At 36.4% G+C, this 23,427-nt stretch overlaps 1 protein-coding gene across 2 annotated transcripts in view; it reads left to right on the top strand.

Moving 5' to 3' along the window:
* The window catches only part of RNF128 (ring finger protein 128), a 92,187-nt gene that overhangs the window by 53,839 nt on the left and 14,921 nt on the right, over positions 1-23,427 (top strand). For both annotated transcript variants that reach the window (XM_012451670.3, XM_012451669.2), the window contains exon 2: positions 14,523-14,770. In XM_012451670.3, the coding sequence (XP_012307093.1) occupies positions 14,523-14,770 (248 nt within the window). The remainder of the gene's footprint in view (positions 1-14,522; positions 14,771-23,427) is intronic.

Below are 23,427 nucleotides of genomic sequence, written 5' to 3'. Positions count from 1 at the left end.
ATGGATGAAACTAGAGGATATTGTGTCAAATGAAATAAGCCAGGCATAGAAAGACAAATATCGCATGTTCTCACTCATATGGGAGCTAAAAAAGTGAATCTCATGAAGACAGAGAGTAGATTGGTGGTTATTAGAGGCCAGGAAGGGGAAGGATGAAGAGAAGTTGTATAAGAGGTACAAAAATACAGTTAGAGAGAAAGAATAAGTTCTAGTATACAATAATACAGCAGTGAATAACTTACAGCTTAAAGAGATTTATAATATTCTCAACACAAAGAAAAATAAATATTTGGGATGACAAGTATCCCGATTACCCTGATTTGATCATTACATATTATATACAGTTATCAAAATATCACATTTATCCCAACAAATATATACAACTATGATACACCAATTTTTAAAAAAGTAAGTGAATCTTTTTCCCAGGGAAAAGATTATATTTTCATTATATCTTTAAAAAATGCCATCCTTCACATTTTCTAAATCTTGTTTAATATGAGAAAAGCTTCTGGTCCTGTGTATGTTTTAAATGTTCCCTTCACTTTCTATTCCCTAACACACCGAAAATCAGAGAGATTAAATATCTACAATACATTCTGAACATGACCACATCTATATTGCTTATAATAAATGGCTAACTTTACATACTGAATGTTCTGAATATTATGTGATCCTTTAAAAAGATAACTTACAAAGTCACTAATTTTAATTTGAGAGGTTTGGAATTCGCTGAAGCATTATAAAAGCCCCTTTCCAATATTTTAAGGATAGAGAAAAGTTTAAAGGAAAAAGAGGCTCAGCAAGGCCTGCTGTAGCAACAGAAACACACACCACCACCCAAAAAAGCACACACACTAAAAGGGTTTTTTTCCTATTCCACAAAAGGAAGTTTGATTGTTCTTCTTTGGAGTTTCAGGGTACATATTTTGTGGTTTTCAACAGAGTAGCAAGTAGAGACACTTAATTTGGGAATGTGCATGGAATTTTACTAGTTTTTAAGAGTAAGTATGAGGCTAGCCATGTTAGTTCACACCCGTAATCCCAGCTCTTTGGGAGGCCAAGGTGGGAGGATAGCTTGAGGCCAGAAGTTTAAGACCAACCTGAGCAACATAGTGAGACCCCTGTTTCTACAAAATAAAAATTTACCCAGGTATGGTGGTGCACACCTGTATTCCCAACTACTCAGGAGGCTGAGACAGGCGTATCACTTGAACCAGGGTGGTGGAGACTACGTTGAGCCGTGATCACGCCACTGCACTCCAGCCTGGGCAACAGAGCAAGACCTTGTTCCAAAAAAAGAAACAAAACAAAACAGGAAATTAGGTGTGCTCAAGCGAAAAGGATAGCAAAGTAAAATTGTTACAAACTTTGAATTGTATTTATTTGTAGTTAAGCTTTTTTAAGACTAGATAAGTTCAGTAGTGAGAAGTGAGGAAAGTAGAATAAGCAGTTTAATTTGTAACTGACTTAAAGAGCTATTGTACCTAAGTTTCGAATCTGTAATGTCCAGTGGTGAGCTTGTTCAGTCAATTGTACACATTTTGTCCCAATTCCACATTTATGTGGCTATGGTGGGAGTATTTCATGGAAATTGGCACACATTACAAATTAGGGCTTTCTCCAACCCTGAGAGTGATTGCTAAACATTTACTACTGCACCCATGAATATGACAACTATTTAATTTTCACTTTTACACTTAAATAACAGCTTTAGGTTTCATTGACGATAACTAGTGTAGAATGGTGAAGAGCAGAGACACCAGAGCCAAACTATCTGAGTTCAAATACCATTTCTGCACTTACTGGCTCATGTTATCCTAGGCAATTAGTCAATCTTATCATTAATGGGGATAGTAGCAATGCCTACCTTATAGGGTTGACATGAGGATTAAATATGTTAAAGGCCTGGTTTATAGATAAATCTTATCTAGCAACCTCAGTTATCCAGAGCATAGCCAGGATTCAGGAAATAAACAAAAACGTCAATGAGCAATCAATATAAATGTCAGACAGAGTACTTGACCTGAAGTCCCCAAGTTTTCTCTAGAAGTTTATTTTACTCTTCCTGTAGAACCAAGCTTGATTGTCTTTTCTGAGCCAAAGGTATATTAGAAGCATGACATCACAAAAAAAAAAAAGAGAGGAGAGATGCTGCTAGAAGCAAAAACTGAAGTGAGAACTTTCCTCCATCAAAAAAAATTATACAATGTGAGAACTTAAAAATAAGTCAGACTGGTTGATCACTAAGTTCTGTTCCATTTCCAAAAATCTGTGACCGTAGTGAAAAATTACAACAGTTTAGAAACAAATAATCTTACTACTATATTAAATAATGGCATACAAAGATAATCCAGTGTCAATAATAAATCATAGTCTGTATCTCCCAGTTAAGAAAATAGGACGGGGAGAAAGATGACCAAATAAAACCCACTGGTGATCATCCCCTCCATAGTAACACCAAATTGAACAACTACCCACACAAGAAAGCATGTTTATAAGAATCAAAAATCAGGTGAGCAATAACAGTACCTGGGTTTAACATCATATCAAGGAAAGAAAGAGGCACTGGAGAGGGTAGGAAAGACTGTCACGAATTCCTTACACCACCCCTTCTTCATCCCCTGGTGGTGCAGCATGGCACAGAGAGAGAATCTGTGTGTTTGGGGGAAGGAGAGCCCAGTGATTGTGGGACTTTGCATTGGAACTCAGTGCTACCCTGTCACAGTGGAAAGCAACATGGGGCAGAATTGGGCCGACACCCATGGAGGGAGCATTTAGACCAGCCCTAGCCAGAGGAGAATCATACATCCCTCTGGCAAGTCTCACCACTGTGAGTTAAAGTGCCTTGGGGTCCTAGATGAATTTGAAAGGCAGTCTAGGCCAAAAGGGTTGCAATTTTGGGGCAAGTCCTGGTGGTGCTGTGCTGGGCTCAGAACCAGAGGACTTGAGGTGCAGGTGGCCAAGAAAGCATTTGCATTGCCCTTCCCCCAACTCCAGGCAGTGCAGCTCACAGCTCTGGCAGGAGCGGAAAGAGTAAAGTGGACTTTGTCTTAAAACTTGGATACCAGCTTAGCCAGAGTAAAATAAAGCATTAAGCAGAGTCTTGAAGCCCACATTCCAGGCCCTACCTCCCGGATGACATTTCTAGATACATCCTGGGCCAGAAGGAAACCCACTGCCTTGAAGGGAAGGACCCAGTTCTGTCAGGATTTATCACCTGCTGACCACAGAGTCCTTGGGCCTTGAATAAACATTAATAGTAGCTAAGCAATACTCACTATGGACCTTGGGCAAGGCTTCAGGGAGAAACTTCTTTCCTCCACTTGAGGAAATGAGAGTGAAAAATAAAAAGGATATTGCCTTGCAATTTGGGTACCAGTTCAGCCACAGTCAAATAAAGCACTGAATAGATTCCTCAAGTTCCTGGCTCCAGGCCCTACCTCCCAGACAGCATTTCTAGACCCACCCTGGGCCAGAAGGGACAATACCACCCTGAAGGGAAAGACACAAGCCTGGCTGGATTCACCACCTGCTGATTAAGGAGCCCTTGGGCCTTGAACAAACAGCAATACTCACCATAGGCCTTGGGCGAAACCCAGAACTATGCTGGTTTCTGGTCTAATGCAGCTCATTCCCAGCAGTGGTGGCGACAGGGGTGCTTGCATCACCTCTCCCCCAACTCCAGGCAGCACGGCATGGCAAGAGAGACTCCTTTTGTTGGAGGGAAGTAAGGGACGAGAACAAGACATTCTGCCTGGTAATCCAGGGAATTCTCCTGGATTTTACCCAAGACCACCAAGGCAGTACCTCTCTTAGTGTGCAAGAGCCACAGCGTTACTGAGCTTGGGGTGCCCCCTAATGCGGATATGGCTATAGTGTCCAAAGACTTAGATCACAACACTCAATGCAATTTGAATACTTGAAAAGCATTCTCAAGAAGGACAGGTATAAACAAGCCCAGACTGTGAAGATTATAATACCTAACTCTTAAGCGCACAAGCACCAACAAATATCCACAAGCATCCAGACTGTCCAGGAAAACATTTCCTCAGAAAACGAACTAAAAAAGGAACCAGTGATCAATCACAGAGTAACAGAGATATGTGACCTTTTAGACAGAATTCAAAATAGCTGTTCTGAGGAAGCTCAGTAAAATTCACATAACACAGAGAAGGAATTCAGAATTCTATCATCAGATAAATTATACAAAGAGATTGAAATACCTTTTTAAAAATCAAGCATAAATTCAGAAGCTGAAAAATGAAATTGATATACCGAAGAATGCATCAGAGTCTTTCAACAGCAGAACTGATCAAGCAGAAGAAAAAAATTATTGAGCTTGAAGAGGGGATATTTGAAAATGCGCAGTCAGAGGCGACAAAAAAAGAATAAAATAGAGTGAAGCACACCTACAACATCTAGAAAATAGTTTCAGAAGTACAGATCTAAGAGTTTGCCTTAAAGAGGAGGTAGAGAGATCGAGGTAGAAAGCATATTCAAAGGAATAATATTATAACACTGTAATTGTGATATGTGAACTACTCATACCTTGAGTAGGGAGACTAAGAGATGAACCTATCAAAAATAATAACTGCAAGTTTTGAAGACATGGACAGTACAATAAGATATGAATAGAAACAATAAAAAAGTAAAAAGCCAAGGAGAGGATAAAATTATAGAGTTTCAGTTAGTTTTCTCTTTGCTTGTTTGTTTGTTTTTGCAATCACTGTTGTCATCAGTTTGAAACAATGGAATATAAGATGTTATCTATAACATTCATGGTAGCCTTAAATCAACAAACCTACAATAGATGCACCAAAAATAAAAAGCAAGAAATTAAAACATACCACCAGAGAAAATCACCTTCACAAAAAGAATACGGGGGAGAAAGAGGAAGAGAAGATTACAAAACAACCAGAAAACAAATAATAAAATGGCAAGGGAGTAATAACTTACTTATCAATAATAACATTAAATATAAATAGAATAAACTTTTCAATCAAAAGACATTGAATGGCAGAATGCATTAAAAAGCCCCAACTAGCTGCTCTCTATAAGAAACATACTTCACTTCTAAAGACACACATAGACTGAATATAAAAAGATGGAAAAAGATATTCCATCCAAATAGAAAATAACAAAAATGAGTAGCTGTACTTATATCACACAAAATAGATTTCAAGACAAAAACTATGAAAAGAGACAAAGAAGGTCATCATATAATGATAAGAGGGTCAATCCAGCAAGAAGATAGAACAAGTATATATATGCACCCAACACTGGAGCACCCAGATATATAGAGCAACTATTACCCTAACTAAAAAGAGGGATAGAGACTCTGATACAATAATAGCTGGAGACTTCAATACCCCACTTTTAACATTGGACAGATCATCTAGACAGAAAATCAACAAAGAAATATCACACTTAATGTTGTAGTATAGAACAAATTGACCTAATAGATGTTTACAGAACATTTCATCCAACAGCTGCAGAAGACATGATTGTCTCTTTGGCACATGGATCATTCTCAAGGATAAACCATATGTTAAGCCACAAAACAAATCTTTTTTTTTTTCTTTTTTTGAAACAAGGTCTCACTCTGTTGCCGCAGCTGGAGTTCAGTGGCATGATCTTGGCTCACTGCAGCCTAAACCTACCAGGCTTGAAGGGATTCTTCCACCTCAACCTTCCAAGTAGCTAGGACTTCCATGATTGGATCAGGAAGAAATCTAAAACCTGAATAGATCAATAACAAGTAATGAGATGAAAGCCATGATAAATAGTCCCCCAGTAAAGAAAAGCCTGGGACCCAATGACTTCACTGCTGATTTTTACTAAACATTTAAAGAAGAACTAATGCCAACCCTACTGAAACGATTCTGAAAAACAGAGCAGGAAGGAATACTTCCAGACTCATCCTATGAGGCCAGTATCACCCTGAAACCAAAACCAAAGACACATATCAAAAAAAAAAAAGAGAAAAAAAAAAGGAAAGTACAAGCAAGTCTCTCTGATGGACATTAATGCAAAACCTCATCCAAATATTAACAAAACAAATTCAGCAACACATTAACGAGGTCATTGATCATGACCAAGTGGGATTTGTCCTAGGCATGCAAGGATATTTCAACATACACAAATCAATCAATGTCCTACCCTATCAACAGAATGAAAGACAGAAAGCATATAATTCCAATTGATGCTGAAAATCATTTGATAAAATTCAACATCCTCTCATGATTAAAAACTCTAAAAAATCTGTGTATGCAAGGAATATACCTCATTGCAATAAAAGCTATATGTGACAGATCCACAGCTTAGTATCATATCGAATAGGGTGAAACTGAAAGCCTTTCCTCTAATATCTGAAACAGGAGAGGGATACCAACTTTTACCACTGTTATGCAACATAGTACTGGAGGTCCTAGCAAGAGAAATCAGACAAGAGAAAGAAGGGCAACAAAATTGGAAAGGAAAGTCAAATTATCCTTGTTTGCAGGTAATATGATCTTATAGTTGGAAAAATCTAAAGGATCCACCAAAAAACTATTAGAACTGATAAATTCAGTAAAGCTGCAGGATACAAAATCAACATATATAAATCAGCAATATTTCTATATGCCAACAGCAGACAATCTGAAAAAGAAATCAAGAAAGTATTCCCATTTACAATAACTACAAATAAAATAAACTACCTAGGAAGAAACCTAACCAAAGAAAAGAGCTCTACAATGAGAACTGTAAAACAATGATGTAAGAAATTGAAGATGGCACAAAAAAAACGGAAAGATATTCCATGTTGATGAATTGGAAGTTTCAATTTTATTAAAACGTTCTTACTACCCAATGCAATTTACAGATTCAATGCAATATCTATTAAAATATAATACCAATACATCATTCACATAAATAGAAAAAAATTCTAGAATTTATATGAAACCACAGAAGACCCAGAATAGCCAAAGCCATCCTGAGTAAAAAGAGCAAAACTGGAGGAAACATATTACCTGACTTTAAATTATACTACACAGTTATAGTAACCAAAGAAACATGGTACTGGCATAAATACAGACACATAGACCAAAGGAAAATAATAGAGAATTCAGAAATAAATCTATAGATTCACAGTGAACTTATTTTCAACAAAGGTGCCAAGAACAGACATTGGGGGAAAAGATAGGCTCTGAAATTAATGCTGTTGGCAAAACTGCATATCCATATGCAGAAGAATGAAACTAGACCTTTATCTCCCACTGTATACAAAAATCAAATCAAAATGGAGTACAGGCTTAAATTTAAGACCTCAAACTATGAAACTGCTGAAAGAAAACTTTGGGAAAACTCTCCAGAACAACGGACTGAGCACAGATTACTTGAGCAATACTCTACCACAAGCACAGGCAACCAAAGTAAAAATGAACAAAGGGGATCACATCAAGCTAAAAAGCTTCTGCCAGCAAATAAAACGATCAGCAAATTGAAGAGACTACCCATAGAATGGGAGAAAATATTTGCAAACTATTCATCTGACAACGGCTTAACAACTAGAATATGTAAGAAGCCAAAATCACTGAATAAAAAAATACCTAGGCCAGGTGTGGTGGCTCACGCCTGTAATCCAAGCACTTTGGAGGCCAAGGCAGGCGGATCACCTGAGGTTGGGAGTTCAAGAAAATACCTAATAATCCGATTAAAAATGGACTAAAGGTCTGAATAGACATTTCTTGAGAAGACATACAAAAGGCATTTCTCAAGAGAAGACATACAAAAGGCAAACAGGTATATGAAAAGGTGCCCAATATCATTGAATATCAGAGAAATGAAATAAAGATTACAATGAGATATTATCTCACCACAGTTAAAATGGCTTTTATTCAGAGTCAGGCAATAATAAATGCTGGCAAGGATGTGGAGAAAAGAGAACCCTCATACATTCTTGGTGGGAATGTAACTTACTACAGCCACTTTGTAGAACAGTATGGAGGTTCTTCAAAAAACTAAAAGTAGAATTATCATATAATCCAGCAATCCCACTGCTAGGTATATACATAAAAGAAAGGATATCAGGATATCAAAGAGATGTCTACACCCCTGTGTTTACTGCAGCACTATTCAAAATAACCATGATTTGGAAGCAACCTAAGTGTCCATCAAGAGACAAATGGATAAAGAAAATGTGGTACTTACACACAATGAAGTACTATTCAGCCATAAAGAAGAACGAGATCCGGTCATTTGCAACAACATGGATGGAATTAGAGTATTATTAGGTTAAGTGAAATAAGCCAGGCACAGAAAGACAAACTTTGCATGTTTTCCACTCATTTGTGAGAGCTAAAATTTTAAACAGTTTGAGATAGATATTAGAAGGATGGTTACCAGAGGCTGGGAAGGGTAGAAGTGGGTAGAGGGAAATTGGAGATTATTACCGGGCACGAAAATATAGTTAGATAGAATGAATAAGACCTAGCATTTGATGGCACAAAAAGGTGACTGCAGTCAACAACAAATTAATGTACATTTTAAAATAACTAAAAGCATAATTGGAATGTTTGTAACGCAAAGGAAGTAAAAATGCTTGAAGTGATGGATACCCCATTTACCCTGATGTGATTATTACAAATTGTATGTCTGTAACAAAATATCTCATGTAACCCAGAAATATATACACCTGATGTGCACCCATAAAAGCTAAAAATTTTATGAAAAGAATTAAAAACAAATTTAGGACAATATAGATTACTTTTTAGAGTGTTCATTCAAAATTGTTAAAACTAAGTTTTTGTGTAAAGCCTTTTGTTACCTGTAAATTTTACTTTTATGGAACATCTAATTCCTAAGAATAGCAGATAAAGGCATTACTGTCATTAAGAAACTGTTAACTCAAACAATTCAATAGCAAAACAACAAATAATCTGATTTTAAAGTGGGCAAAAGACCTGAATAGACAGTTCTTTTTTTTTTTTTTTTTTTTTTTTTTTTTTTTTTTTATTGCATTTAAGTGACATCACATTGCAGTTTTTGCGTTTTCCTGATATGGTGACGTTGAATATTTTTTCATGTAACTGTTGGCTATTTTTATGCTTCTTTTAAGAACTGTCTATGTTCTGAATAGACAGTTCTTAAAAGAAGCATAAAAATAGCCAACAGTTACATGAAAAAATATTCAACGTCACCATATCAGGAAAACGCAAAAACTGCAATGTGATGTCACTTCACCCCAGTTAGGCTGGCTATTATAAAAAAGACAGAAAACAAACAAATATTGGCAAGGATGTGGAGAAAATGGAACTCTTATATACTGTTAGTGGGGATGGAAATTAGTACAGCCATTGTGGATAATAGTATGGAAAGTCCTTTAAAAAATAAAAACACGTGGGGTGCAGTGGCTCATGCCTGTAATCCGAGCACTTTGGGAGGCTGAGGTGGGCGAATCACAAGGTTAGGAGTTCAAGACCAGCCTGACCAACATGGTGAAACCACCTTTCTACTAATAATACAAAAATTAGCCAGGCATGGGGGCACGCACCTGCAATCCCAGCTACTCAGGAGGCTGAGGCAGGAGAATTGCTTGAAGCCAAGATCGTGCCACTGCACTCTATACTGGGCAACTGAGCAAGACTCCATCTCAATAAAATACTAAACAAACAAATAAATAAAAATACAATTATCAGTATGTCCAAGAGATATCTGCCCTCCCATGTTTATTTCAGCACTATTTTCAACAGCAAAGATATAGAATCAACCTAAGTGTTTATCAATGGATGAATGGATGTAAAAAAAAACATACGTATATACAATGAAATGCTATTCAGCCTTTAAAAAGCAGCAAATCCTGTCATTTGCAGCAGTGTGGATGAACCTGGAGAAAATTAAATCCCCAAAGCAATTGCAACAAAAGCAAAAACAAAAACAAAAGTTGACAAATGCAAGCTAATTTAACTAAAAAGTTTTTGCTTAGCAAAAGAAACTATCAACAGAGTAAACAGACAACCTACAGAATGGGATAAAATATTTGCACACTATGCATCCAGCAAAGGTCAGATATCCAAAATCTATCGAGAATTTAAACAAATTAACAAGCAAAAGTCCAACAACCCCGTTAAAACTGGGCAAAGGACATGAACAGACATTTTTCAAAAGAAGACATACATGCAGCCAACAAATAAAACATATGAAAAATTGTTGAATATTACTAATCACTAGAGAAACCAATCAAAATCACAATGCAATACCATCTCTCACCAGTCGGTATGGCTGTAGTAAAAAGTCAAAAAATAACAGATGTTAACAAGGTTTTAGAGAAAAGGGAACGCTTATACACTGCTCATGGGAATGTAAATTCGTTCAGCCATTGTGGAAAGCAGTTTGCTGATTTCTCAAAACACTCAAAGCAGAATTGTCATTTGACACAGCAATCCCATTATTGAGTATATACCCAAAGGAATATAAATCATTCTATCATAAAGACACATGCACGTGTATGTTCACCACAGCACTATTTAAAATAGCAAAGTCAGAGAATCCACCTAAATGCCCATCAATGGTAGACTGAATAAAGAAAACGTGGTGCAAATACACCATGAAATATTTCACAGCCGTAAAAAAGAATGAGATCATGTCCTTCGCAGCAACATGGATGGAGCTGGAGGCCATTATCCTAAGTGAACAAACACAGGAACAGAAAACCAAATACCACATGTTCTCATATATAAGTGGGAGCTAAACACTGAGTACATAACGGACACAAAGAAGTGAACAACAGACACCAGGGCCTACTTTAGGGTGGATGGAGGAAGAAGGGTGAGAATCAAAAAACTCCCTATCAGGCACTATGCTTATTACCTGGATGATGAAATAATCTGTACACAAACCCCTGTGACACACAATTTGCCTATATAACCAACACATGTGCTCTTGAGCCTAAAATATAAGTTTAAAAAATTTTTAAAATTGTTTTCTTTGAAGTAGAGAATGGAATAGTGGTTACCAGAAGCTGGGGATGGTACGAGGTAGGGAAGGATGGAGAGAGGTTGGTCAATGTGTAAAAACTCACAGTTATGAAGAATATGTTTTGGTGGTTTTTTACACAGTAGAGTGATATCAATGTAGTATATGTTTCAAGATAACTAGAAAAGAAGATTTTGAATGATGTCACCACAAATAAATGAAAAATGTTCAATGTGATGGATATGGTAATTGCCCCCATTAGATTATTATACTATATAGTATACTTACATTGACAATCACATTGTACCTTATAAATGTATACAATTATGTGTCAATTATAAATTTTAAAATTAAGGATTTAAAAAAAAAAGACTCTGCCCAAAATAAAAAAAAGGCTCAATTTAGAGAGGCATGACAATCGAGATGCAAAGCAAAAGGAAATACTAGATAGAGGTTAGAAACCAAGTGACAGGGGATCAAAGACAGAGCATTTATTTTCTCACATGGAGCTTGAGGAACCTGTATAGAAGCATCATTTGAGCTGGGACTTAAGTAATGCATAGATAAGCAGAGGAGGGGGGGTGTCAGAGAAAATATAGGGCATTTTAGGCAGAAGGATCAGAACGAACAAAGAGTTAAGGAAAGTGAATGACAATGGTCCCATGTGGCTATATCTGAGTACGCATGAGGTGGGGACATAGTGGAAATATATCAAACTGGCAAGATCAGTTGAGATCAGATCATATAAGGCTTTACATGTTAGGCCAAGGAGTTGGATTGTAATGAGTAATTAGGAGCCACCAAAGACTCCTGGGCTGAGAAAGAGGCATGATTCAACCAAGTTATGGCAAATGTCAAACAGGAAGGTCAACTGTAATGAAACTTTAAGGGAGGGACTGGATACAGGATGACCAGCTAGCAGGTTACTGAAATAGTTTCAGTACCCTATTTCAAAGAAATTATGAGGGTCTATATTAAGACAGCAGGAATAGAAAGATCTGATAATGGAGACACCAATAAAGTAGATAGAATCTGCATGACCGATTGGGTGAGCAGTGTGGATTCAAACATGATTCCGAGGTTACTAAACCAGGTGACTGGAAGGGTTGTTACATTGTTAACTGCAATTGAAAACAGTGGAGGGGGAGCAGTTTACAGATACTTGCAAGGGTGTGGCAAGTATCAAAATGCTTAGAAATAGGTCTTTTATATGATTAGAAAGCTAATTCCAGTTTTTTAATAGTTGGACTGTATATAGCATGTATGAATATATATTGTGAGGACTGAAACACAGCATTGTTCCTAATATGTAGACAATGTACATTTCTTGCCTATCCTTGTTTTTTGTTTTGTTTTTTAACCTTCATCTGACAACAACAGCCAGTATGTTCCTGAGTATCCACCCCTGCCTCATACCCCATATGTTCTAAAAGAAAAAAATGAAATGAATGGTACATTATATAATTAGTCACAACTTTATTACCATGCATTTTCCTGAGAGATGGCTATTAGAGAAAAGACAAATAATTTCTGTGAAATTAGTGCCATAGCTAAACATTTAAAGTCCCCAGATAAATAGAAAAAAAGGGCCACTCTCTGGCAAAGTTACCTCCAGACCCATAAGGGATATTTGGGTCATATACTGATATTGGAAGAAGATACAACAGAGAGTCTCTACATTTCAGACTCCTTCACTCCCCGTTGTTTTTGATATTTTCCTGGTGTAAATGAGAACAAGGTGAGTCATTAACCTCTATCAAACTGAATGATTACACATGAGTCAGTAGAGTTATAAACGGGCTTAACTAAATTGCTATCATGTAAAAATAGTGTCTTTTGGAATATTAAGGACCTGTAATAAAATCCTTTGAATAAAATTTTTAAATTAATAACTTCAAAGAAAGAGAGAATCTTAGCATACTATGAGATTTTTTATTTTTGGCCTTATCTTTTGGAAACTTTGGCTACTGAGGACCATACATTTAAGGGATTACTTGAGTAATAATTTTAGTATGTACATTGCCATTTAAGTTTTGTAGTCTTAATTTGAAAATTAAAACTGTGAATACTATTTTAATATTTTCCTTAAAGATGGCTATTAGAGAAAAGACAAATAATTTCTGTGATTTTAGTGCCATAGCTAAAAATTTAAAGTCCCCAAATAAATAGAAAAAAAGGGCCACTCTCTGGCAAAATTACCTCCAGACCCATAAGGGATATTTGGGTCATATACTGATATTGGAAGAAGATACAACTGAGGGTGTCTACATTTCAGACGTTCAGTATTTTTGTATTTAAATTCAAATCTAAAGGTCCTTATAGAGTTGTGTGTGTGTGTGTAGATGTATTTATTCCAGATTGGAGTTTGATCATTAAGCTAGATTAGCACCTTAAGTTATTATCAGTGGGAGGTTTCTCTGGTTGGTTATACCTTAACATTCAACGAGTGCTATTCTTTTGCTTAAGATTATTGGTCTTAGGTCATATAAACTAAAAGGAATATAAACCTTGATAAGCATTGGAATAGCATGAGCAATCTGACATTCTTACAACATTGGGAAAGATACCATCTGTACTTTATTTTTTTCCACAAAACTTACATTATTGGTAGTAGAGAAGTAGGTATTATAAATAATTAGACCTTTAGCAATAAGATTCGTCTGATTTTAGACTTGCTTGTCTTTAATTGGTAGTGAATAGAAATGTACATTTCTGTATGTTATCTTCATTGCTAACATGATTCGGTCCATGTAAATCCTTAGAACACCTTGAGCAAGTTTTATATTGCTTTTGAGGATATAGAAAAATGGTACATCATGGGCATATGTATAGGTTGCACATTTGGGTTTGTAAACATTGTTTGGCTCAAATTACTATCCCAATTTGTAAATCCTTATACATGTTAGTAGTGAGCTTATGAGATAATTTATCACTTCATAAATTGGGAAATATGTCTGTATTTCCCAAGTCTTAGGTTCCCTATAATGTAAGTCCTATTTTCTGCAATTCAGGGGGCTATTTGTCTTTAAGCAAGCTTTCATATAAGATGCAAATTGGGTCTCAAAGGCAACACTGTTGAAAAATAGATAGTCAATCTGAGGAGGGGAAGGGGTTTGTTGTAGCTTCTTTACTTAGTTATGAGTTCCCTAAGATCACTAACTAAATCTCATGCATGTTTATATAGCCTACAAATTTTATATAGATAGTAAGTGCTCAAAAATGTTAATTGAAGGAATGAGTATCCTTCCTTTGTCTCATTGAGACCCATTTAAATTCATTTTAGCAATTGGGTTTGTATACTAAGAATGTTTCACCAAACCCCGTCTCTACTAAAAATACAAAAATTAGCTGGGCATGGTGGCACATGCCTGTAATCCCAGCTACTCGGGAGGCTGAGGCAGGAGAATTGCCTGAACCCAGGAGGTGGAGGTTGCGGTGATCGGAGATCGCGCCATTGCACTCCAGCCTGGGTAACAAGAGAGAAACTCTGCCTCAAAAAAAAAAAAGAAAAAAGAAAAAAAAAGAATTTTTCACCAAACTAAAACTGAATTTGTTTTCTTTTACAGGTGCAGGAGACATTGTTGCAATCATGATCGGCAATCTGAAAGGCACAAAAATTCTACAATCTATTCAAAGAGGCATACAAGTGACAATGGTCATAGAAGTAGGGAAAAAACATGGCCCTTGGGTGAATCACTATTCAATTTTTTTTGTTTCTGTGTCCTTTTTTATTATTACGGCTGCAACTGTGGGCTATTTTATCTTTTATTCTGCTCGAAGACTACGGAATGCAAGAGCTCAAAGCAGGAAGCAGGTTTGTAATGGTATTTTCTTCCAATATTAAAAAAAAAATTACTGTTCTAATTGTTTTGGGGTCATGCATTTTAATACATTTTAATTGCTAGACAATGATCTCTGCATATGTTTTATGAAATCTGGTAGTTTTGAAAAGGGCATCAGCTCTTCTCAAATGTTTTATTTTCTATATTTGTCAAAGAACTTAATCCAGCCTGATTAAGTCTTCTAATACCTCATTAGAGATCACAGCCAGGATTTAATTATATATGGGTGTAAATATATATGTTCTTTTAAATAAACATTGTTTCTAAATTACAAAAACATTTCATGCTTAATATAGAAAATTAGGACATTAGAAACTATGTAGGACAAAAAACACCTAAAACCTGATATAGCAATATAACTATAGTCATTGCCCAAAGGTAACCACTATTACTTTGTGTGTATGTGTGTATTTGCATGTGGGGTGTGGCTGAGAAGAGAAACTAGGCTGAATGTTATGAGAAGACAGGTTAGAAGATCTAATTGTTCATGATATGCTGTTAGGCTCCAAACAGAGTCAAATATTAATAGTTTCTACCATATTATAACAGTGTATAAAAAGGTACAAGGTATAGAAATAACAGAGCAAAAACACCAAAGCATTATTGGACAGTAAAGTACCTGTGGTTGTATGGCATTGATCCTGCCACCATTAAATTGTCCCCCTCAGCCCCCGATACCCTTACATCTCTCCTTACCCAGTTTAAATTCCATGGTCACTCACATGCATACATCTTCAGTTCCCTTGGCCCTTCTTTCTCTTTGTTATAGTTGCTGGCGAAACAAATCCAGCCCTGGTTAAATCTACTTCCCACCTACTCTATGTCTGCACCTTGCACAGCCGAAGTATCAGAAAAGCATTTCCAGCTGTACTGACTGATCTCACTTTAAATTTGTGACCATAAATTCAGAGTGGGTCCTTAATGCTACCAGGGAATCACACTATGTTTTCTTGGCCATTTACTCTCCTTACTGTTGACTAACCATGTGTGTTCCTTTCCCTTTCTCCAACACCTCCTCCAACTTTACTCTCAATTTGTATCTTATTTTACTGAGAAAATTGAAGCTATCCATAGTACTTCCACATATTCTCATCTATCTGCATCTGAGTCTATCCTATTCCCCTGCCTTGTCTTCTGTTATTACGGATGAACTGTTCCTTTGCAAAGGCTAACTCTTTCACTCATGTACAGAATTCTTTTTCTCTTTTGTATACTCAAGGACATCACTCCAGAAATTGTCTGCTCTCACTCTCCTACTTTAACAATTTCTCCCTCCCCTCTGGATCTTTTCCATCAACACACAAACATAGTATTATCGCTACCATTTTCAAAAGGTTTTCTCTTGACCCCAGGCCAAAAACCTTGAAGTTGGTCTTTATTCCCTTTTTTCTCTCACCTCCCATGTAAACTCTATCAGCAAATCCTGTTATTTCTACCTTCCTTATATATCCAGAATTTGATTATTTCTTATCACCTCCATTGCTTCCATGCGGTCAAAGCCACCATGATTTCTTACCTCCTCCTCCTTTCAGGTATTCTCAATATAACAGCAGTATGGTGTGACACTTCTTTAGAAAGCTCAGTAGGGATTTAATGTTTTCAGATGAAAATAAATTTTTTATATGTACTGAGAAGTTTCCCTAAAGGCAATTAATTTCTGGCCACTTCATGTACTCTTTCTCCAATAAGTGAAAAGAACTCAATCTATTTGGGGGGCGGAGGGAGCAGTGAGGATTTTTATATAGCAAGAAAGTTAATTGAATTTAGGAATAGATGAGAAATTAAAATGTTGTTATAAAAACTTCATAAAGATTAGATACCAGCATATGGTAATAAGTGATGGTTATCTCAGTGTTTAAAGTTAATTGACTTCTATCCTTCTGCTTAGAGAAGCAGCTTATCACTTTGGTGGCAGGTTCAGCCTGATACTGGCTGCGGTCAAAAAGACATTTAAAATTCCTGTGCCAGGCCACTCAGTAGTTTCACACTGTGTTAATATTTGACATTTGTATATTGTGCTGTTTTTATCTGCAAGGCTGGAAAGAAATCGGTGTCCATTGTGACAAACTACTCAAAGGTTATAATTACAATGACAAGAGTGTTTGGTTTGCATATGTTCATGGTGGGGTATGTGTTTCTTTATTCTCAGTGCTATAATAAATTTATTAACATGGCATTAAACCCCATCAGAAAATAATAAGGTTTATAAAGAACTTTGTCTGGTGTTACAGAGCTTCATTGGACATTTAGCTCTGGTCTCCTCACTTATTTAATTTTCATAGTTTATAATACATTTTATGAAAATTAACCTCTGTAGAAATTGTCAAGAATAGCATTAAAACTTCTCATCTATTGGAGAAGGCTTTTGAAGGGACTTTTAAAAATTACTTAATGGACTATATCTGTTTATCCTTTGGGGACTAAAAGATTAAATATATGGCTGGTAATCCTTTTAGCTTATAAATATTTGTGGGTGCTAGAAGGTCATTTATATATTTAATTTTCATGACTTAGTATTAATTTTTAAAAGGTAGCACTTAATGCATATGCTGATTATAACTATCGCTAAACATTTAACTGCATTATTTCCATTTTACTGGTAGAAATGGTGATGAAGGTGAGTTATGGAAATTTGCCTTCATTAGAATGTTAGGCAAATTTAATATATTCAAGAAGTTCTTCCTTCTGAAGGTTATGATACATGGTATATAATGTCAGGCAACTGATAACTGTGTAACCATAAATTCTGATGGCTGAATGCTCAGATGAGTCTTAGATGGAATAGCCTGATCTGTGGTAGTGTGATGTGTAAGAACACATATCATCCCTATTTTGCAGATACAAAGTTTTTAAACAGAACAAAAATGTATTAATGGATGATAAATGAAAATAACATATTAGGCCTTATAAGCTAGATTTGTGTCCCTGCCAAGAACAACCCTCACTTGAGACAAGTAAGATTATGTGAAACCTTATGGCATACACAGATTAAACTACATTTGGGAGTGATCCCTATACACTTGACTGTAGCATGGGTTACCAAACATTTTGGGGTACAGTACATGTATCCTAACTGTATCCAAGCAGTTAATACTCAATAACAACAATGCATCTGTTGGATTAAACACTGACCAGTGAAACAAAAGAGACCTATAGGTGAAATAGGAGCTGGCCTGGATATAATGGGAAAAGCTGAATTTACTTTTAATGAAGAGTGACTTTCAGAAAAGGATTACTAACTAAAATAGACAGATTAGAAGGAAATCATCTTCCAAGAGGAGGGAAAAGAATGGGAATCCACTTGGAAAGATCATAAAGCTTTGATAAAATGATCACACGGACCTAACACATAATGCTAGGGAATGCTAGGAATCAATATTGGGGAAGAAAATATACTCTAACACAACAGAGTCTATTAACCATTTTACTTAAAAGTGAGCCTTAAGTAGCCATGGGGGTAATGGCTTTTCATTTTTAGCTGTGAAAGCTCAGGCAGAGAATCTTTGAGACACATGCAGATCCCCAAATTTATGGAATTTTTTTTTGTAAAATTGCAACTTGCACTGCTGATTTCTGACTGATCTTGACCAAAGGATGGACCAAAATAAGGCTAGTAGGAATAGAACTAATACTGAATGATACCCATGTACTCTCATGGTAGGGAAATGGCGTTGCTGTGCAAAGTTAACTATAACCTATAACTTTATAATAATGTAAGTTGAGAAAAATGATTGGTTTTGTCCCCAGATAACATGGAACCTAGAAATGACAGAATAATTGCCACTGGAGACATCATTTGTTTCTCATCATATCTGGTATACGGTCAAAGGCTAATTCTTCTAGCAAGGTTTAATAAATATTTCTGTGACATTTCCATATTCTGTTGTAACCAAACCAAACTGTACCATAATCATATTCTGATATGGTATAATACTGGTATTGTTAGTAAAATTCAACTATCTTATATAAACCAATCATATGATAATCAAATCTATTTGAGAAATTGAACTAAAACTCCTCACAGTGTGATACCAAGGGAGAGTGACTGGCATGAAGAAGAATTAGAATGATTTAGTGGATTATCATATTGAATACCTCTGTGCAAATTTATCACAAAGTTCAAGTGGTCATAGATCAAAGGAATAAATTGATAATTAAATTGGTATAACAATGTAAAGATGTTTGTGATGGTCTTATAAACTGGATGAATTGTTCCTTTGAGCCTGTTTCTACTCCTTGGTGACTTCTGCAAGTATTTAGATATACTTATGTTGTTCATATGGCACCTTATATGTAAATACTGTACTAACTGAACAGTATATACAGTTGACCCTTAAACAACTTGGGTTTCAACCACGTGAATCCACTTATACATGGATATTCTTCCACTTCTGCCACCCCTGAGGCAACAAGGCCAATATATCTTTTTCCTCCTTCCCAGCCTAGTGAATGTGGAGAAAGAACGATGCAGGCCTTCATGATGATCCATGTCCACTTAGTGAAGAGAAAATATATTTTCTCTCACGCCTGTCATAGCAGCACTTTGGGAGGCCAAGGCAGGTGGACCACCTGAGCCCAGGAGTTTGAGATCAACCTGTGCAACATGGCAAAACCCTGTCCCTGCAAATAATGGAAAAATTAGCTGGGCACAGTGACTATGCACCTGTAGTCCCAGCTACCTGAGAGGCTGAGGTGGGAGAATCACTTGAGCATGGGATGCAGAGGTTACAGGAGCCGAGATCATGCCACTGCACTCCAGCCTGGGTGACAGTGAGACCCTGTCTTTAAATATATATATTGTTTTCTTCCTTATGATTTTCTTAATAACATTTTATTTTCTCTACTTTATTGTACAAACACAGTGTATGATTTATATAACATACAACATATGTATTAATTACTGTTTAGGTTATCAGTAAGGCTTCCAGACAACAGTAGACTATTAGTAGTTAATTTTGGGGGGAGTCAAAAGCTATACATGGAGTCTTGGCTGCGTGAGGGTCAGTGCCCATAACTGCCATGTTGTTCAAGGGTCAACTGAATACTATATATAGTATACTGTATATAAATACTATGCTAACTGTATAGTTACTATATAGAAACTGTACTACCATACTAACCGAAATGATAACATATAAATACCGTACTAATAGTTACTGTACTGAAAGTTTTATTATAAAAAGGCTTTGACCAACAGAATGGATTGTGAGGAAGAAGGTAACACGACAGATGTAGTTGCTTACTCCTTGCATGTCCCCAAGGGAACCGTGATTGCCCCTGGCCAACCTTGGGAATGTGGCTCTCAAAGTGTTCTTTATGTTAGCAATTGATAATTTCGTTATATACACCTGGAACGATGCACCATGTTGTGATAGCCTGTCAGAGTTGCTTTTCACAACAATCAAGATTGAAGATATCCTAGTTTCATTGTTGGGGTCCTGAGTTTCAGGCAACATGGCCAGTTGCTAGAAGGTTGCACCTAGTAAGCAATCCCTTCATCTAAGTCTTGGACCCTAACACTTAAATTGGCTCACTGGGCAGAGATATGCCATACATTTCTGTAGTTTGCTGCCAGAGAGAAAGAGCACTCCTGTGTGCTCTCAGATGAGAAAGAACTAGGCTACATTAATACCTTAAAAATCTGTCCTTCAACTTAAAGCATTACTAAAAATTATCTAAACTATTTCTGGTTACATTAAGTTTTCTCTACTCCATAGTACATGAAACTAGCTAGAAGATTCATTAAGTACCTGCACACTGTACCACTATCAACATATATACATTTGTGGTTGATATGCTCACATGTATGTATCCATTTCGGCCTACATTTGAGAGTAGTTCAGGGTTTCTTACAGAAATCATGAGAATTTTGACTCTTGAATATGAGGAGCAGATTAAATACTTGTCTAAATGGGACTTTGTTTTACAGTCTTTCTTCTGACTTTCTCACTAAACAAAAGAAAGCTTGCATAATGGGTCTCAGGATTTTTATATATTCACTTACTCTAATTTTACAATTATATCACTAATTCTTCTTCCAGCTTTATTGAAGTATAATTGACAAATAAAATTTGTATATATTCAAGGTGTACAATGGGTTGATTTGATATACATATTAATTGTAAAATTATTAACATAAATTAATTAACACATCTATCCACACACATAGTGGGTGAGAATACTTAAGATCTACCCTCTTAGCAAATTTCAAGTAAACTATGCTATATATAAGATCCTCAGGATGTATTCATCTAAAATTTTGAACTCACAGAAGCAGAGAACAGAGAAGTGGTTGCTGGGGTGTGGGGGTGTGTTGAGGAAATGGGGAGATGTTGGTCAAAGGATACAAACTTGCATTTATACCACAAATTCTAAAGGGTGTTAATCGCATTTCTTCAAAAAAATGCTATAATCTGAGCTATAACCTATCTACTGAGTGAAATTCCCCCTTTCTTCCTTGTAGTGTATTTCCTTACACTGCCCACAGTGATGCTTTTCATGGGTGTGGTCTGCACTCTTATTTATCCCCTCATCTGTAGTTCCATAGATTATAGGAAGCTTTTTTATAGCCTGCACCTACTCTTACCTGTAGGAATAATTTCAGTCAAATATTACAGATAAGCTTGTGTTGAATAAAATGAATTTCTTTTAGTTTTCATATACCTAAACAGCCACATGGCTCAGACTTCTATTTTGTTCCTAGGAATATATCTGAGAAAAAGAATCCTCTTACTGTAATTCTTGATTTTAAATATATGTGTTAAAACTCTTAGCCAATTTTTTATGAAAATCTTTATTTTTAAAATATGGTGACTTAAGTATAGAAAAATCTAGTTTGCTTGTATCTCTCTCCTGTCTTGCTTTTACACACCCTGTCCTCCATCAAGTAATTAGGTTTGACTACATACTTAATACTGTTCATGTGGGTTTCAGTTAAGCTAAAAGCTGAATGCCCTGGAAGCAAAAATGAGGCTTACAAATCACCAGACTGAAACTTGTATTTTACCTATTTGAATATAAATACACCAATGAACTGGGTAGAATATCTCTGCATTCACTATAATTTCAAAATTGAACACTGTAATAAAGAATGATAATTGGTTTGACACTTCATCTTCAACCCCAATAAATTCCCATTCACAACCAAATAAAAGACCCTTATAATCAAGATTCTTCAGTAAGTAGAGTGAATGCAGCTTTTGATTAGTCAGAATAGCCACATTAAGCTTCTGTTAAGAAAATTGGCCAACAACCAGCTTTGAATCAGTCTTCCATTCTACTGCCAAATATTCTTAGACCAGGTATCTCTTAGGATTAAAGAGAAGGAGGGGAAAGGTGAAAGGTAGTTGACATAATGTACTTGCTTTTTTAAATTCCCCAAATCACAGTAAGTAGCCAATTTGAGAAGAATTTTAAGATTGGATAATTGCTTGCTTTGAATGAGTTTTTTAATTTTTTGCATTTATCTTCTTCACAAGGAATGTGAAGCCGTTTTAAAGGCTTCTTTGCATTACACAATGGAGGCAGTGTACAATACTGGCGAGATCATGGGCTTTAAAGTCATATAGAACCTGAGCTTGCATTGAATCACAACTCTGAAACTAACCAGCTGTCTGGACTTTAGTCAAGCTTCTGAACCTTACTTTTCTTGTCTATAAAACTTGGATATCAAAATAGCTATTTCACAATGTTGTTAATTATTAAACAAGATGGCACATGTAAAAAGCTTAGAACCTGACACATGGTAAAGGCTCAATTAATGTTTAAACCTTTCTTTTCCCAAACTTAATAGAGTAGAGGATTTTAATAATTGAAATGAGAAGTGTCTTGTATGAGAAAATCAAGAAAGTCTGGGGAGAGAGATCCAAGATGGCTGACCACTAGCAACTTGGGATAGTAGCTCCTAGTGAAAGTGCAGAGAATGAGAGGACGACACACTTTCAGATGAATTTTTGTTGCTCACGGACCAGGAGATACCCAGCGGAGGAGCCCCACCAGTCGCTAGTGCGACTCTTGTGGCCGGCGCGGCAGTTTTGCTGGCACTTCAGCACAGCAGTTCTTGGTGCAGAGTGAGCGGGACTGGGTCCCCTTTTGGCCGATTCCCAGGCAGAAAAGCACCATCAATCTTAACACTGCTGTTTTGGCCGGCACAGTGGATTGCTTAGATTTCGGCACTGGGAATCAACAAGTTCGACGTCCACTCAGAAACCTAATTTGAAAGTCGGAAATCACAAAGATGACAGGTGGATAAATTTACAATGATGAGAGGAAAGCAGCGTAAAAAGGCTGAGAATACCCCAAATCAGAATGCCTCTCCCTCTACAGGTGATCACAGTTCCTCATCAGCAACGGAACAAGCCCTGATGGAGAACAAGTGTGTTCCATTAACAGAAGTAGACTTCAGAAGGTGGATGATAGGAAACTTCTGTGAATTAAAAGAACTTGTTCTAACCCAATGCAAAGAAACTAAGAACTTTGAAAAAATGTTTGATGAAATGCTAATGAGAATAGACAATTTGGAGAGGAATATAGGTGAATTAATGGAGCTGAAAAACACAACACGAGAACTTCGCGAAGTATGCACAAGTTTTAACAGTCGAATTGATCAAGCAGGAAAAAGGATATCAGA

The sequence above is a fragment of the Aotus nancymaae genome, unplaced genomic scaffold, assembly GCF_030222135.1.
Source record: "Aotus nancymaae isolate 86718 unplaced genomic scaffold, 86718_ANA_hifiasm-v0.15.2.pri h1tg000004l, whole genome shotgun sequence".
NCBI classification, from domain to species: Eukaryota; Metazoa; Chordata; class Mammalia; order Primates; family Aotidae; genus Aotus; species Aotus nancymaae.
The sequence above is the reverse complement of the archived record's forward strand: the minus strand, read 5'-3'. Positions and strand labels throughout refer to the sequence as shown.